The sequence below is a fragment of the Eriocheir sinensis genome, chromosome 61 (assembly GCF_024679095.1).
Source record: "Eriocheir sinensis breed Jianghai 21 chromosome 61, ASM2467909v1, whole genome shotgun sequence".
NCBI lineage: Eukaryota > Metazoa > Arthropoda > Malacostraca > Decapoda > Varunidae > Eriocheir > Eriocheir sinensis.
Window position 1 is genome coordinate 10,926,832 of NC_066569.1, and position 15,000 is coordinate 10,941,831.

The 15,000-nt window shown below is 45.5% G+C and overlaps 1 protein-coding gene across 5 annotated transcripts in view; it reads left to right on the forward strand.

Annotated features, from left to right (window-relative positions):
- The window catches only part of LOC126986477 (1-acylglycerol-3-phosphate O-acyltransferase Pnpla3-like), a 36,064-nt gene that overhangs the window by 17,827 nt on the left and 3,237 nt on the right, over positions 1-15,000 (forward strand). For 2 of the 5 annotated variants that reach the window (XM_050842693.1, XM_050842695.1), the window contains exons 3-13: positions 792-904; positions 1,872-1,991; positions 3,214-3,405; positions 7,724-7,921; positions 8,769-8,849; positions 9,336-9,511; positions 10,503-10,684; positions 12,947-13,013; positions 13,149-13,482; positions 14,263-14,434; positions 14,783-14,891. In XM_050842693.1, coding sequence (XP_050698650.1) covers positions 792-904; positions 1,872-1,991; positions 3,214-3,405; positions 7,724-7,921; positions 8,769-8,849; positions 9,336-9,511; positions 10,503-10,684; positions 12,947-13,013; positions 13,149-13,482; positions 14,263-14,434; positions 14,783-14,891 — 1,744 coding nt within the window. Of the gene's footprint in view, positions 1-791; positions 905-1,871; positions 1,992-3,213; positions 3,406-4,151; positions 4,347-5,116; positions 5,306-7,723; positions 7,922-8,768; positions 8,850-9,335; positions 9,512-10,502; positions 10,685-12,946; positions 13,014-13,148; positions 13,483-14,262; positions 14,435-14,782; positions 14,892-15,000 lie in introns of all 5 variants that reach the window. The other 3 variants (XM_050842691.1, XM_050842692.1, XM_050842694.1) reach the window with 3 other exon arrangements.

The following is a 15,000-nucleotide window of genomic DNA, read 5'->3' on the forward strand; positions in this document are numbered from 1 at the left end:
TATAAATGAAAAAAAAGAGGTCCAGGGCTCGGAGATGGGCACGAAAAAAAAAAGAAAGATAGATCAGCTTAGGGAGAGTGTGTATGTATGTTTATTTTTTTGTATGATATATCCGCACTGCCCTAGAGAACCCTGGCTGGTGTGACAAGGGTTAGGTTGTATAAATAAAAAATAAAGAGGTCCAGGGTTCGGAGATGTGCACCGGAGCCACGCGTAGCTTAGCGTATGCACGAACCTTTACTTTTATCTTTTCCTTCTATATTCCTTCTTCCTTTCTCTCCCTGCATTTCCGAGCGGGCAACCTCCTAATGACCCAGTAATCTATCTGTTGCCTGCATTTCCGAATTTCCATGTTTCCTTTTCCTTACTTCTGTTGCCTGCATTTCCGAATTTCCATGTTTCCTTTCCCTTACTTCTGTTGCCTGCATTTCCGAATTTCCATGTTTCCTTTTCCTCACTTTCTGTTGCCTGCATTTCCGAATTTCCATGCTTCCTTTTCCTCACTTTCTGTTGCCTGCATTTCCGAATTTCCATGTTTCCTTTCCCTCACTTTCTGTTGCCTGCATTTCCGAATTTCCATGTTTCCTTTCCCTTACTTTCTGTTGCCTGCATTTCCGAATTTCCATGTTTCCTTTCCCTTACTTTCTGTTGCCTGCATTTCCGAATTTCCATGTTTCCTTCCCTTACTTTCTGTTGCCTGCATTTCCGAATTTCCATGTTTCCTTTCCCTTTCCTTTCTCTCCCACCCCATACACATCACCTAACACCCCCTTCTTCATCCCCTTCTGCAGGCATCATCACCTCGTCAGTGCTAAAGACTGCCACGGAGGCGAGGAGATGCACGCTGGGGCCCTTCAGTCCGACCTTCAACGTGGAGAAACTACTACGGGAGGGGCTGCTGAGTGTGAGTATAGAAAGGCTTGTGTTGGGCTGGGTTAGGTTAGGTTAGGTTGGGCTGGTAGGAGGAGAAAGAGAAGGAGAGATGGAAGGAAGGGGTTAAATTAGGTTAAGTTACGTTAGATTAGGTCAAGTTAGGATAGATTAGGTTAGGTTACGTTAGATTAGGCTAAGTTGCGTTACGTTAGATTAGGTTAAGTTACGTTAGATTAGGTTAAGTTAGGATAGATTAGGTCAAGTTAGGATAGATTAGGTTAGGTTACGTTAGATTAGGTCAAGTTAGGATAGATTAGGTCAAGTTAGGATAGATTAGGTCAAGTTAGGATAGATTAGGTCAAGTTAGGATAGATTAGGTTAGGTTACGTTAGATTAGGCTAAGTTGGGTTAAGTTAGGCTAAGTTACGTTAGATTAGGTCAAGTTAGGATAGATTAGGTTACGTTATATTAGGCTAAGTTGGGTTACGTTAGATTGGGTTAAGTTAGGTTAGATTAGGTTAAGTTACGTTAGATTAGGTTAAGTTACGTTAGGTTAGATTAGAGAGAGAGAGGGGCAGGAGGAAAGGCGGTATGGGGCGAGGGAGGCAGAGGAAGGAAAGGGAGGAGGAGGAGGAGGAAGAATTGAGATGAAGGAAAGGTGGAAGGAGAGAAAGAAGGGCTAGATTACGTTAAGAGGAGAGATGGAAGGAAGGAAGGAAGGAAGAATGGAAATGAAGGAAGGAAAAGAGAACTACTACTATTACAATTACTACTACTACTACTTCCTATCTATCTATCTATTTATATTTCTTTTTTTCTTTTTTTCCATCTTTTTCTTCCTTCATTCTTTCCTTTCCTTTTCCATCTCTCTCCTCCTTCTCCTCCTCCTACTACTACTACTACTATTACTACTACTACTACTACTACTACTACTACCACTACTACTACTACTACTACTACTACCACTACTACTACAACTACTACTACTGCTGTTCTAGGTGCTCCCTGACGACGCCCACAAGATCGTGAGCGGCAGACTGTTCATCTCGGTCACGCGGGTCAGCGACGGCAAGAACATCCTCCTGTCCCAGTTCGATACCCGCGAGGAGCTGATCCATGTAAGGAGGGGGAGGGGGAGGAGGAGGTATAAGAGAGAGGAATTAGATGGAGGAGGAGGAGGAGAAGGAAGATTATTAGAGAGAAGAAGGAGGAAGAGGAAGAGCAGGAGAAGGAGGAGGAGGAAGAGAGAGAATGATATGTAAGAGGAGGAGGAGAAGGAAGATTATTAGAGAGAAGGAGGAAGAGGAAGAATGAGAGGAGGAGGAAGAGGAAGAGCAGGAGGAGGAAGAAAGTGAGTTAGAGGAGGAGGAGAAGGAAGATTATTAGAGAGGAAGAATGAGAAGAGGAGGAAGAGAAAGAGGAATATGAGAGAAGGAATTAGGAAAAGAAAGGGAAGAAGGAGGAGGAGGAGGAGGAGGTAGAGAAGTGAAGGGAGAGAAAAAGAGATGAAGAGAGGAGGAGGAGGAGGAGGTTCCAGGAAGAAGAGGGAGGAGGAGGAGATAAAGAGAGGAAGAAGGGATAGAATTAATAATAATAACAACATCAACTAACTCACTATCATCATCATCATTATCATCACTATTTTTATCATTATTATCACGAGGTTCAAAAGTCACTTGTAATTACTTTTATCTTTAATTTGTTTGTGTGTTTGTTGGTCTTGTCAGGTGAGATGAAGGACAGGTAGATGAGATTAATCAAGGTCAGGTGCGTGCGTGCGTGTGTGTGTGGGTGCGTGCGAGTGTGTGTTTGTGTGTGTGTGTGTGTGTGTAATTATTTTATCTTCCAGGTCACGTTTGATAGAGTCGTTATTATTATTATTATTATTATTATTATTCAAAGGTGGACGTGCGAGCTATTTATTCTTTATTTTATTTTATTGCTATTTATTATTTTTATTTTTTTTATTTATCGCCGCTACCACAACCTCTTCCTTACCTCAGAACCCCTTTCCCTACCTCAAAATTCCCTTTATTTCCCCTTCAATCCCTTTACTTATCCTCCAAACCTCTTTTTCCACCACTCAATCCCTTTATTTATCCTTCAAACCTCTTTTTCCACTACTCAATCCCTTTATGCTTCACTCCAGAATCCTTTCACGTAACTCGAAACTCCTTTCTCCCCAAAACTCTTATTTCAAACCCAATCCTTTTATAAACGTCTTAACTCTCTTAGTCACCCCTCAAAACCAATAATTCAACACCCCACACCTCATTAATCCCCACGTCACCCCCTTCCTCTCCCCCCGGTGCCCCCCGTTCCGCCCCCCGCGCCCCCTAGGCCATCCTGTGCTCCGCCTTCATCCCTGGGTTCAGCGGGTGGGCGCCGGTGACGTTCCGCGGTGTTCGGTACGCTGACGGCGGCTTCAGCGACAACCTTCCCTCCCTGGACCGGCACACCATCACCGTCAGCCCCTTCTGCGGCGAGAGTGACATCTGCCCCCGCGACGCGCCCTCCCCCGGCCTCCTGCAGGTGGTGTGGTGGTGGTGGTGGTGGTGATGCTTGGGTTGATTTTGCATGAAGGACTTTTTTGATTTCCCACGAAGGAATTTTTCTTTAATTTTGCATGAAGTTTTTTTTCTTTAAATTTACATGAAGGACTCTTGATTTCCCACGAAGGGGTTTTTCTTTAATTTTGCACGAAGGATTTTTTCTTTAATTTTGCACGAAGGATTTTCTCTTTAATTTTGCACGAAGGACTTTTTTAAATTTCCCGCGAAGGATTTTTCTCTAATTTTGCATGAAGGATTCTTTCTTTAAATTTGCACGAAGGATTGTATATAGGAAGGATCGTATAGGGGGCGAGCGAGTGAGTGAGTGTAGCGACGCGCCCCCTTGTGCTGACTCTCATTTCGCCTCTTCGCCTCTTGCATTGAAGTTTTCTTGCATGATTTTTTTTTTTCCTTTTTTCCGCTCGCCCGCCCACACGCACGCTGGCTTCCGCGCCCACTAACTGTTTTTCCCGCCCATCCCATTCCGTGCACGCCTACGCACCCACTTTTCTAATCTGATTTCATATTCACCCCGCACGCACGCCCACAAACCGCCTCATTTATTGTCCCTTCATCTCACCTCACCCCCGCTTCCACGCCCACACACACGCACTCTTATTCCACACATCTCACACCCACGCCCACATACCCTCACACGCCCATATCCACACCCACAAACTCTCTCCCCTTCACCCATATCTCACCCACACCCACACCCGCCCCCAGGCCATTCTCTGCTCGTGCTGGGTGCCTGGGTTCAGTGGGTGGGTGCCGCCTCTGTGCCGCGGGGTTCGGTACCTGGATGGGGTGCTGAGTGACAACCTGCCGCATCTTGACCCGCACACCATCACGGTCAGCCCCTTCGCCGGGAACGTGGACATCTGCCCCAGGGATAAGAATGCCGCGCGGGGCTGGGCAGCGGTACGGCGGGGGAGAGGGACTTGGGATGATGGTAGACGGGAGCACGGAAGCCTTGTAATAATAGTCTAGTGATGCAGTACCCTCCCGAGTTTCACGCTTTCTTTCTAAGGTATAGCGCGAAACTCGGGCGGGACTTGTGGTGGTAGACGCGAGTACGGAAGCCTAGTAATAATAATGACAGTATACCCTCCCGAGTTTCGCGCTTTCTTTAAGGTATAGCGCGAAACTCGGGAGGGACTTGGGGTGGTAGTAGACGCGAGAACGGAAGGCTAATAATAATAATACAATACCCTCCCGAGTTTTGTGCTTTCTTTCTCAGGTGTAGCGCGAAACTCGGGAGGGTACTAGAGTATGTTGTAGCAAGCTGGGTTGATGGTAGACGCGAAGATAGAAGGCGAGTGCGTATTGTAGCAAGCTGGGTTGATGGTAGACGCGAAGATGGAAGCCCAGAGCGTGTGGTTGCAAGCTGGGTTGATGCTAGATGCGAGAACACAGGCCAGCAAGCGTATATTCTTCGACGTAGAGTTTTGCGTAAGAACGTAACTGACTGTGGCGTATATATTTGGCGTGTGTATGTGTGCGTGTGTGTGTGTGTGTTTCTATTCACCACTGTAGTGTATGAATGAGTAGATAGATAGATAGATAGACAGATAGTTGAGTAGATATGAGTAGTTTTCGGCCAAGACCAAAACAGACCCCTCCTCCACACCCACTTACCCCCCCCCCTCCCAGTAGCCTCCCCCATGCCCCTACACCCCAACCTCCCCCAGGGGCTGCTGTGCTCGGCCTTCATCCCCGGGTTCAGCGGGTGGGCGTGTCCGAAGGTGGCGGGCGTGCGGTACGTGGACGGCGGCTTCACCAACAATCTGCCGGAGGTGAACCACGCTACCATCACCGTCAGCCCCTTCTGCGGCGAGAGTGACATCTGCCCCAAGGATACCACGGCGGGCCTCGTCACGGTACGGGGAGAGGAGGAGAGATGAGGAAGAAAGAGTGAAGTGGGGAGGGAAAAGGAGGGAGAGAAAGATGGGAGGTAATATATAGGAAGGAAGAGGAGGAGGAGGAGAGATAAGGAAGAAAGAGTGAGGTGAGGAAGAGAAAGGAAGGCGTAAAAGGGGGAAGAGAAAGATTGGAGGCAGGAAGGAAGAGGAAGAAGGGAAATGGAAGATAGGAAGGGAAAGTAAGGAATAGGAGTTGGAGGAAGAGAAGGGATGGGAGGTAGGAAGGAAGAAAGAGTGATGTGGGGAGGGAAAAGGAAGGAGAGAAAGATGGGAGGTAGGAAGGAAGAAGAGGAGGGAAAGATGGAAGATGGGAAGGGAAAGTAAAGCATAGGAGTTGGAGGAAGAGAAGGGAAAGGAAGGGAAATGATTTAGGAAGAGCAGAAGGAAGAGAGAGAAGTGATAAGATGGGTGTAGGAGTAGAAGAAGAAGAAGGAGAAGGAAGAGATTTGAAAGGATTTAGGTGGAACAGCAGGAGGAAGAGAGATGGGAAAGAGGAGATGGAAGAGGAAGAGAGAGTGATGGGAGACGGAGTAGGAGGAGGAGGAGATAAATGTGAGAGAGATAACATAGCATAGCATAGCATAATTTAGACAAGCAAGAAAGAAAGTAGAAATAGACACTGATTCACCATAAGAAGAAGAAAGAAGAAATCAAGGACGAAAACAAGTCTTATACATGTTACTGTCCTTCCCTCCACACACATGCACACCTGTCCCTTACACCTGTGCCTCATTACCTACGTCTAATTGTGTCACCCTTGCGCCTCCTATACCTAGCTCCCCTCACCTGCCCTTTCCTAATTGGGTCTTATTGTGGGCGGCATGCTGTGGTTCTTTGTTTCATAGTAGTAATAGTAGTAGTAGTAGTGGTAGTTTGTGGTATATTAATGAATGAAAATCTACTATACATTCATACATATATACATACATACATATACATAGAATTTTCATGTGCGTCTTGAGTTTTGTGTATGTGGGTTTCGTGTGAGTGTGTGTTTTTATGTACGTATAATTTTGTATTATGTGTGTGTGTGTGTATGTGTGGATATCTCTGTGTGTGTGTGTGTGTGTGTGTGTATGTATGGTTAGCTATATGTGTGTATGTATGTGTAAGAAGGTACCGTGTGTGTGTGTGTGTGTGTGTGTGTGTGTGTGTGTGTGTGTGTATCCGGGTAGACTATCACCCGTGAGTCACCTAATCATGGAGTGTTGTCGCCCCTTCTCTTATCCGAGGGAGCGGAAGGACAGACACAGAGGGAGATAAAAAGAATGGAGAATGAGGGAGTGAGTGATAAGAAGGAAGAGAAAGGGAGGAAGAAAAAAAAGAGGTGATTTGATAAAGATAAAGAGAAGAACATTAATTTATTTTTCTTTTTTTTGCTTTCCCTTCATGTCATCTTCAGTCTATCGGGTCTTTCTATTATTATATGTTTCTTTTTACCTTTGTGTAAGAGGCTATTTTTATTTTTTATTTTACAACAAAGGAGGCAGCTCAAGGGCACACAAAAAAGGAAACAATAATAATAAAAAAAAGCCCGCTACTCGCTGCTCCTAAAAAAGAATCATAAGAGGTGGCCGATAGAGAGGTCAATTTCGGGAGGTTGCGTGTGTATGTATGTGTAAGGAGGTAATGTGTGTGTGTGTGTGTGTGTGTACTGGCTTGCTTTTGCTGTAATATTAACAAACTTATTCTCTGCTTTGACTCTTGACTAAGCCCTCAATACCCTCTCTTGGTCCTAATCGTTATTGTTGTTGCTTGCCCCCCGCTAGACCCCACACAAGAGAGGAACTGAACGGTGAGTATCAGACACTGACCTTATATGTACAGTTCTTATACCTTACCTCCTGACTGCATGCTGGCTTTTGTTAGTATTGAAGTATTGAGAAGATAGGCTTGTAGAATTGAGAAGATAGGGTTGTGGTGTTGATGAAGATAGGCTTGTAGGATTGGAAAGAAAGAGTTGTAGACATGATAACAGATACTATATTAAAAAGTAGTCTTGCAAAGATGATTATATTGAATGACATGTTTAATCTACTTATGCTATTGGTAAGGTTTAAGAGGACTATTAGTTAAATCCATTTGCTAGATTCTGCAATTGCACGTAAATGAATTCTAAGGGTTTAACTTAGATATATTTATAATCTTAGTGTCAGAATCTTTTAAAAGCTCTATGCACTTTTTTGCTACCGGTTAATGTTATTTTAAAGCTAACTGTTCTTACGTAATTGTTTAGTATTGCCTGACTGATGTTGGTAAATAGATAGTTAGCTAAATAAGAAATGATAGCCCAAATAATTATACTTCCTTCCCTTCCCTATACTTGGCACTCGTAACCACCCACCTAACCTCACCTCTGACCTCTCCCCCGCTCAGGTCAACCTCGCCAACACCAGCATTGAGCTCAGCAAGGAGAACCTGTACCGCTTCGCCCGCATCCTCTTCCCGCCACACCCGAATGTCCTGAGCAAGATGTGCCAGCAAGGGTTCAACGACGCCCTGGACTTCCTGCAGCGGAACAACCTCATCTCGTGCACCCGATGCCTCGCCGTGCAGTCCAGCTTCAACCTCACCGTGAGTGGGTGGCGAGGGGGGGAGGATGAGGGAACATTTTGACCCTAGTGACAGAAATTACTGGGTAGAAGAAAGAGATGCGGGAGACAGAGGGACAAAGGAGATAAAAAGGGATGCATTAGGGGAGGAGCATGTTTAGGTTTTTCCTAGACCCCCTTCATGACCACTGGGGACGTAACCGTAGCTATGAGCATACAGTTATGGCGCAGGGAGGGAGAGCGTACACGTGTGTGCCTCCGTAGAACAGCTCTCGTTCATCAACCTTCAGACCGTGATAAGGAACGTCCCTACACGCAGATAAGGGAAGGGAAGAACACCTGCCAATGACCGGCGGAACCACGTAGTAACAGTACGACTACATAGAAGAGGAAAAGGAGAAAGAAGAAACGGTAATAATGACAGGACTGACAAAAGTAGTGATAATTCTGAAGGAAAGGAAGAAAACAGAAAGAATAAGAATAGAGACAGAGAAAAAAGAATGCAAAGAATGCAAATGACGACAGACCGTGATAGAAGAGGAACAGAAGAAAGAGAAACAGTAGGCTAATAATAATAACTGACGTAATAATTCTGAAAAAAAAAACAAGAAACTGGAAAGAATGAAAGGGAAAAGAAAGAGGAAGGCGAAAAAGAAAGAAAGAAAAGGAAGAAAAAATAGCCTAATAATAATAATAATAGACGTAACAATTCTAAAAAAAAGGGAAATGAAATGAAAAGAATGAAAAGGAAAAGGAGGAAGACGAAACAAATAACGAAACAAAGAAAGATGGAAAGAAAGGAAATAGTAGAAATAGCAATAATAATAGAAGTAATAATAATAATAATAGCCTAATAATTCTGTTCCCAGGAGTCCCCGGAGGTGGTGAAGGTCGACCACGAACACCACGGGCCGGACGACAACTGTAACGACTGTAGCAAGCAGAGGAAGGTGGGATGATATTACCTTTTATTTATTTATTTGTTTGTGTATATGTATTGCTCTCTCTCTCTCTCTCTATCTATCTATCTATCTCTATCTATCTATCTATCTATATATCTCTTTAAGCCTGTCTTCCTCTGACGTCAGACAGAAAGTTATATAAAAGGAGAGAGAGAGAGAGAGAGAGAGAGAGAGAGACGCTTATCTCGCTTATTCTCCCTCCTTCACCCTTGCACTCTCTCTCTCTCTCTCTCTCTCTACTCCCTTATCACACCCTCCCCTTCACCGTATCATTCTCTCTCTCTCTCTCTCTCTCTCTCTCTCTCTCTCTCTCTCTCTCATCTTTATCAATTCCTTATCGTCTATTCTTCTATTTCCCTCCTTCTCTTCTCTCTCCTCCTCCTCCTCTCTATCACACTTATCTCCCTATCTCTACTATCCTTATCCTCCTCCCATTCATCCTATACATCCCTTATCCCCCCCCCCCCCTCGTAGGAAGCCATCCTTGACCAGCTCCCCGAGGCTGTGGGTAGTATCCTGCAGGACGCCATCAACAAGGCCAACACGGAGCTCACCAACTGGGTCTTCAAACACAAGTCCATGAAGCTGCTGTCCATTCTTACCTTACCCTACGTTCTACCCATGGATATTGCGTACTCGGCGTATCTGAGGTGAGGGAGTGGTTGATTTTTCGTGATTTTCTTTTGTTTTTTTGTTTTGGTTGTTATTCGCGTTGTTTTAGTGCGTTATTTTCTTCATTAATTTTTTTATCGCGTACTGGCGTATCTGAGGGAGAGTGGAGGTTTTTTTCGATTTTTAATTTTATATCGCGTACTCGGCGTATCTGAGGTGAGGGAGTGGTTGATTTTTCGTGATTTTCTTTTGTTTTTTGGTGGTTTTCTATTTTTTTGGCGATTTTCTGTTGTTTTTCGTTGTTATTCGCGTTGTTTTAGTGCGTTATTTTCTTCATTAATTTTTTATATCGCGTACTCGGCGTATCTGAGGTGAGGGAGTGGTTGATTTTGGGTGATTTTCTTTTGTTTTTTGGTGGTTTTCTATTTTTTTGGCGATTTTCTTTTGTTTTGGGTTGTTATTCGCGTTGTTTTAGTGCGTTATTTTCTTCATTAATTTTTTATATCGCGTACTCGGCGTATCTGAGGTGAGGGAGTGGTTGATTTTGGGTGATTTTCTTTTGTTTTTAGCGGTTAATTTCTTTGTTCCTACGTCCTTCCTATGAATATCGCTTACTCGATCGGCATATCTGAGGTGAGGGCCCGAGAGGGTGGTTGATTTTTGGTGATTTTCTTTTGTTTTGGGTGTTATTTTCTTTTGTTTTAGCTGTTAATTTCTTTGTTCCTACGTCCTTCCTATGAATATCGCTTACTCGATCGGCATATCAGAGGTGAGGGCCCGAGAGGGTGGTTGATTTTTGGTGATTTTCTTTTGTTTTGGGTGTTATTTTCTTTTGTTTTAGCTGTTAATTTCTTTGTTCCTACGTCCTTCCTATGAATATCGCTTATTCGATCGGCATATCTGAGGTGAGGGCCCGAGAGGGTGGTTGAATTTTGGTGATTTTCTTTTGTTTTGGGTGTTATTTTCTTTGTTTTCCTGCGTTTTCTCCTTCATCCACTCTTTTCCTTCATCTCTTTCCCCTCCAAACAGGTTCATGCAGTCCGCGCCCACCGCCACCGGCATCCAGAGCTTGGCGAAACAGGTCATCGCGTTGGTCAAGACACTCCTGCGCACCACCTCCCCAGCCTCCCTCCTCCGCCACCCGCACCACCGCCACCGACACGTTAACGACACGAAGTTCTCCTGTCAACTGGCCATCACGCAATTCTCAGGTGGGTCAGAGAGTGTGTGTGTGTGTGTGTGTTGGGGTCTGTGTGTTTGGTTGTAAGTCACCATGGTCTGATCATTAGCTGGACTCGTCATGGCCTGGAAGACTCATTATAGTGTCTGTGTGTGTGAGAGAGAGAGAGAGAGAGAGAGAGAGAGAGAGAGAGAGAGAGAGAGAGAGAGAGATTTCTGTATGTCTAGTGTTTGTCTTTGTTTTTTTTTACTCGTATGTTTGTTTCTTTGTGTTGTCTCTCTCTTCTTCTCCTCTTCCTCCTCCTTCTCCTCCTCCTAATATTATGTTATGAATAGTATGTCTTTCTACCTCTCCCCACCTCCTCCTCCTCCTCCTCTTCCACTTCTAACCAACAAACCCTATCATGCATGCCTCCACCACCACCACCACCACCAGAAGAAGGAACCCACATCACCACCAACCTCCGACGATCCCCACGTAATACAACAGCAAAACGACAACAACAACAACAACAACGAAAAAAGTCGCGTCAAAAAAATAATTCAGCCGAAACAGAACCGAAGGAAAAAACGACAACGCTCGCTACGATCTCAAGGGCGACAGTGACCCAGAGGAGGAGGAGGAGGAGGAGGAGGGGGCTCAAGGATGACCTCCCATACTCGAATCATGTCCTGAACGCGCTATGTGACCTTCGACGCCCCCCCAGCCAGGTCTTAGAAGAGGTCGAGGAGGTCAACGATAGTGAGATCTTTGCGCTCCTCCTCGCCTCGGTGGTGGAGAACTCCGTCACTGTTGCTGCTGCTCTCGCCCAAGGCTGCTCTGGGATCTAAATTCTCGCTCGCTTCCTCTCTCTCGGTTTATCGTTTGGTTCCCCTCCCTCTCTCTCTCTCTCTTGTTTTATTTTATTTTTTTCCTTTCTTTATTTCTTGGTCTATTTTTCTCTTTTATTTCCTTTTTATTCTCTCTCTCTCTCTCTCTCTCTCTCTCTCTCTCTCTCTCTCGTTTTATTATATTTTTTTCCTTTATTTCTTGGTCTATTTTTCTCTTTTATTTCCTTTTTCTTCTCTCTCTCTCTCTCTCTCTCTCTCTCTCTCTCTCTCTCTCTCTCTCTCTCTCTCTCTCTCTCTCTCTCTCTCTCTCTCTCTCTCTCTCTCTCTCTCTCTCTCTCTCTCTCTCTCTCTCTCTCTCTCTCTCTCTCTCTCTCTCTCTCTCTCTCTCTCAGTTTCTTAATTTACTTCTCTCTCTATCTATCTATCTATCTATCTACCTATATATGTTAAGGAATAATTATAATGTCAATGTCTGTGTTTTCTTATCTGTATGTCTGTCCGTATTTCTGTCTATTCATGTCTCTGTGTCTCCTGTTCTGTGTCTGTCTTGCATGTATTACGTATATCAACACAATAAAAAGTGTACTAATACCTCTCATACCTTCTTGATATGTATGACTAACCTCTGTATATATGTATGTGTGTGTATGTTATGTTTCTCTTCCTATGTATAAGCTTGTATATTATCCTCGTTTCTGTGTGTGTGTGTGTGTGTGTGTGTGTGTGTGTGTGTGTGTGTGTGTGTGTGTGTGGAAGAGTTACATCAATACTATGCCTTGTAAATCCACTGTATTGAATTGTATATACTTTTTCCATTATCTCTCTCAGTAGTCTTGTAGTAAAGCTTGAATTATGTGACCCAATTTGCATAAAGCTGTACGCACATATATAGAACCTCACAGGAACCAAAAGATAAAGTTGAAAGTCTGGAAATCACTTGAGGCATTCCATATTTTTTCCACTCTTCATAACTGACTCGTAGGATTTAAAACCAACCTTGAGATTCTAACCCTTACGTAACGCTCTTTCTTTCTCTTTCTCCCTGCCTGCTGTGGCCCTGCTGTTCTGTACCCTGCAATCAACATATGTACCCTGCTGGTCTCTGCTGGTCCTTGTATATCCCCTGCAATCAACCTGTGTACCCTGCTGTTTGGCCTGCTGATATCTGCTGTTCCCCGTACCCTGCAATCAACTCGTATCCTGCTGGTCTCTGCTGTGTTGTGTATCCCTGGGTACCTCTGCTGACTTCTGGTATCTCCTGCTGTTCCCTGCAATCAATTTATATGTTCCTGCTCATCCCTGCAATCGACACCTATCCCCTGCTCTGTGTGTGCTGTCCCTGGGTCTTTCTGCTAACTTCTGGCTGTTCTGCTGTTCCCTGTGACCAATCTGTATGCTCCTGCTGACCCCTGCAATCAACGTGTATCCCCTTCTGCTGTGTGCCTGCTGTGTGTGGTGTACAGGCGATGTGGAGGCTCAGCACGTACATAACAAGCAGAACTTCGACTTCACGCTGGACCTGGACACAATGTAAGGCTCTCGTCGTGGAGTTTATAGTCCTTCGTTTTACTTATATCTTTCCCTTGTTTACACTGTCATATGTCGGCAAGATCTATAGAATTGCGTCACCCATCCATGGCCCTAACCCACCCCTCATGGCCGCAGGGAGGGCATGCCACAGAGCCACATTGACGCGATGGCCCTGGAGTCTCAAGCTCTGGCCGAGGTTGCCCTGCGCTGTGCCTCTCGCTCTGTGTCACGCGCCGCCTCACGCATGCCGTCGCGCGCACCATCCCGGGCGCCATCGAGAGGGCCGTCGAGGGCTGTGTCGCGTGCTGTGTCGCGTCGGCCGTCCGTGGTTGACTTGCCGGACCTGTCGAACCTGGAGGCGTACAGCACGGAATCGCTCACCGGGGAGGACGCCTTCGAGAGGATTCTGGACGTGACAACACACCAGGAAGCATTGATGGCGTACTACTACCTCGACGACAACAATGAGGTGAGGAGGAGGGGGTGCTGGGGTGAGGGGAGGAAGGGAAAGGGTTGTGGGGTGGGGTTGAGAAAAGATTGGAGGAAGGGAAAGGGGTTGTGAGATGGGGGGAGGAAGAGGAGGGGTTGTGAGGTTGGGAAGGGAGGGGTGGTTGAAGAGGTGGTTATTTCTATGGTTGTGGTCTGCCTGGTTGAATGGTTGTGTCTGGTTTCAACTCCCTGATGCAAGAGTTAACCAGCATCTTCACTCTTTCATCCCTCTGCTGTCCAACTCCCTTATGCAAGAGTTAACCAGCATCTTCACTCTTTCATCCCTGTGCTGTTCAACTCCCTTATGCAAGAGTTAACCAGCATCTTCACTCTTTCATCCCTGTGCTGTTCAACTCCCTTATGCAAGAGTTAACCAGCATCTTCACTCTTTCATCCCTTATGCAAGAGTTAATCAGCATCTTCACTCTTTCATCCCTGTGCTGCCCAAATCCCTGATGCAAGAGTTAACCAGCATCTTCACTCTTTCATCCTTTATGCAAGAGTTAACTGGCATCTCCACTCATCCCTGTGCTGTCCAAATCCCTGATGCAAGAGTTAACCAGCATCTTCACTCTTTCATCCCTCTGCTGTCCAACTCCCTGATGCAAGAGTTAACCAGCATCTTCATTATTTCATCTCTGTGCTGTCCAACTCCACTAACTTCATCTCCACTACCTCCACCTCATCTCCACTCACCTCCACCTCATCTCCACTCACCTCCACTTCATCTCCACTCACCTCCACCTTCACCTCCACCCAGGTCAGAGTCACCGAGATCTTTGACATGACCAACGCCAGCGATGAGGTCGAGAGTGAGCAGGACAGCGACCTCCACCACCTCCACCACTCCCACCACAGCCTGCAACCCCCACACTGGTCGCCGCTCAGTCGCCTCAACAGCCTCCACAACCGACTGCGAACGACCTCCATCGGTAAGTCCGTACAAAGGGCTGATGGATAAATATACAGACAGCTCTTCCACAGACAGACAGACACACAGACATCTTTTCCACTGGCAGATAGATATACAGACAGCGCACACACACACACACACACACACACACACACACACAGACATATGAGTATTTATATATATTTTTTCTGTATATTTCATTGTATTCCTCTATGTGTTTCTGGTTAGGATGTATATTTCCAAGTGTATTTATGTATATTTATTTGTATTTCTGTGTTTATGTATATTTCGAACTGTCCATATATATATTTTTTTTGTTTGTTTAGTGTCCGTATTTCCGTCATAACTCTTCCCTTGTCTCCGCCAGGGTCCGACTTTGAGCTCGAGGACGAGGGGGCGGCGTCTGTCTCAGGGTCTGCAGAAGGGTCCTCGCCGCACACCACCCCCTCCGACACTGAGTCCGAGTACTGCCGGAGGTAAACACACACACACACACACACACACACACACACACACACAGGGAGGTTGATGGAAAGCTAGACAAACATATAGACACAGAGGAATGGATAGAAAAATAGACAGACA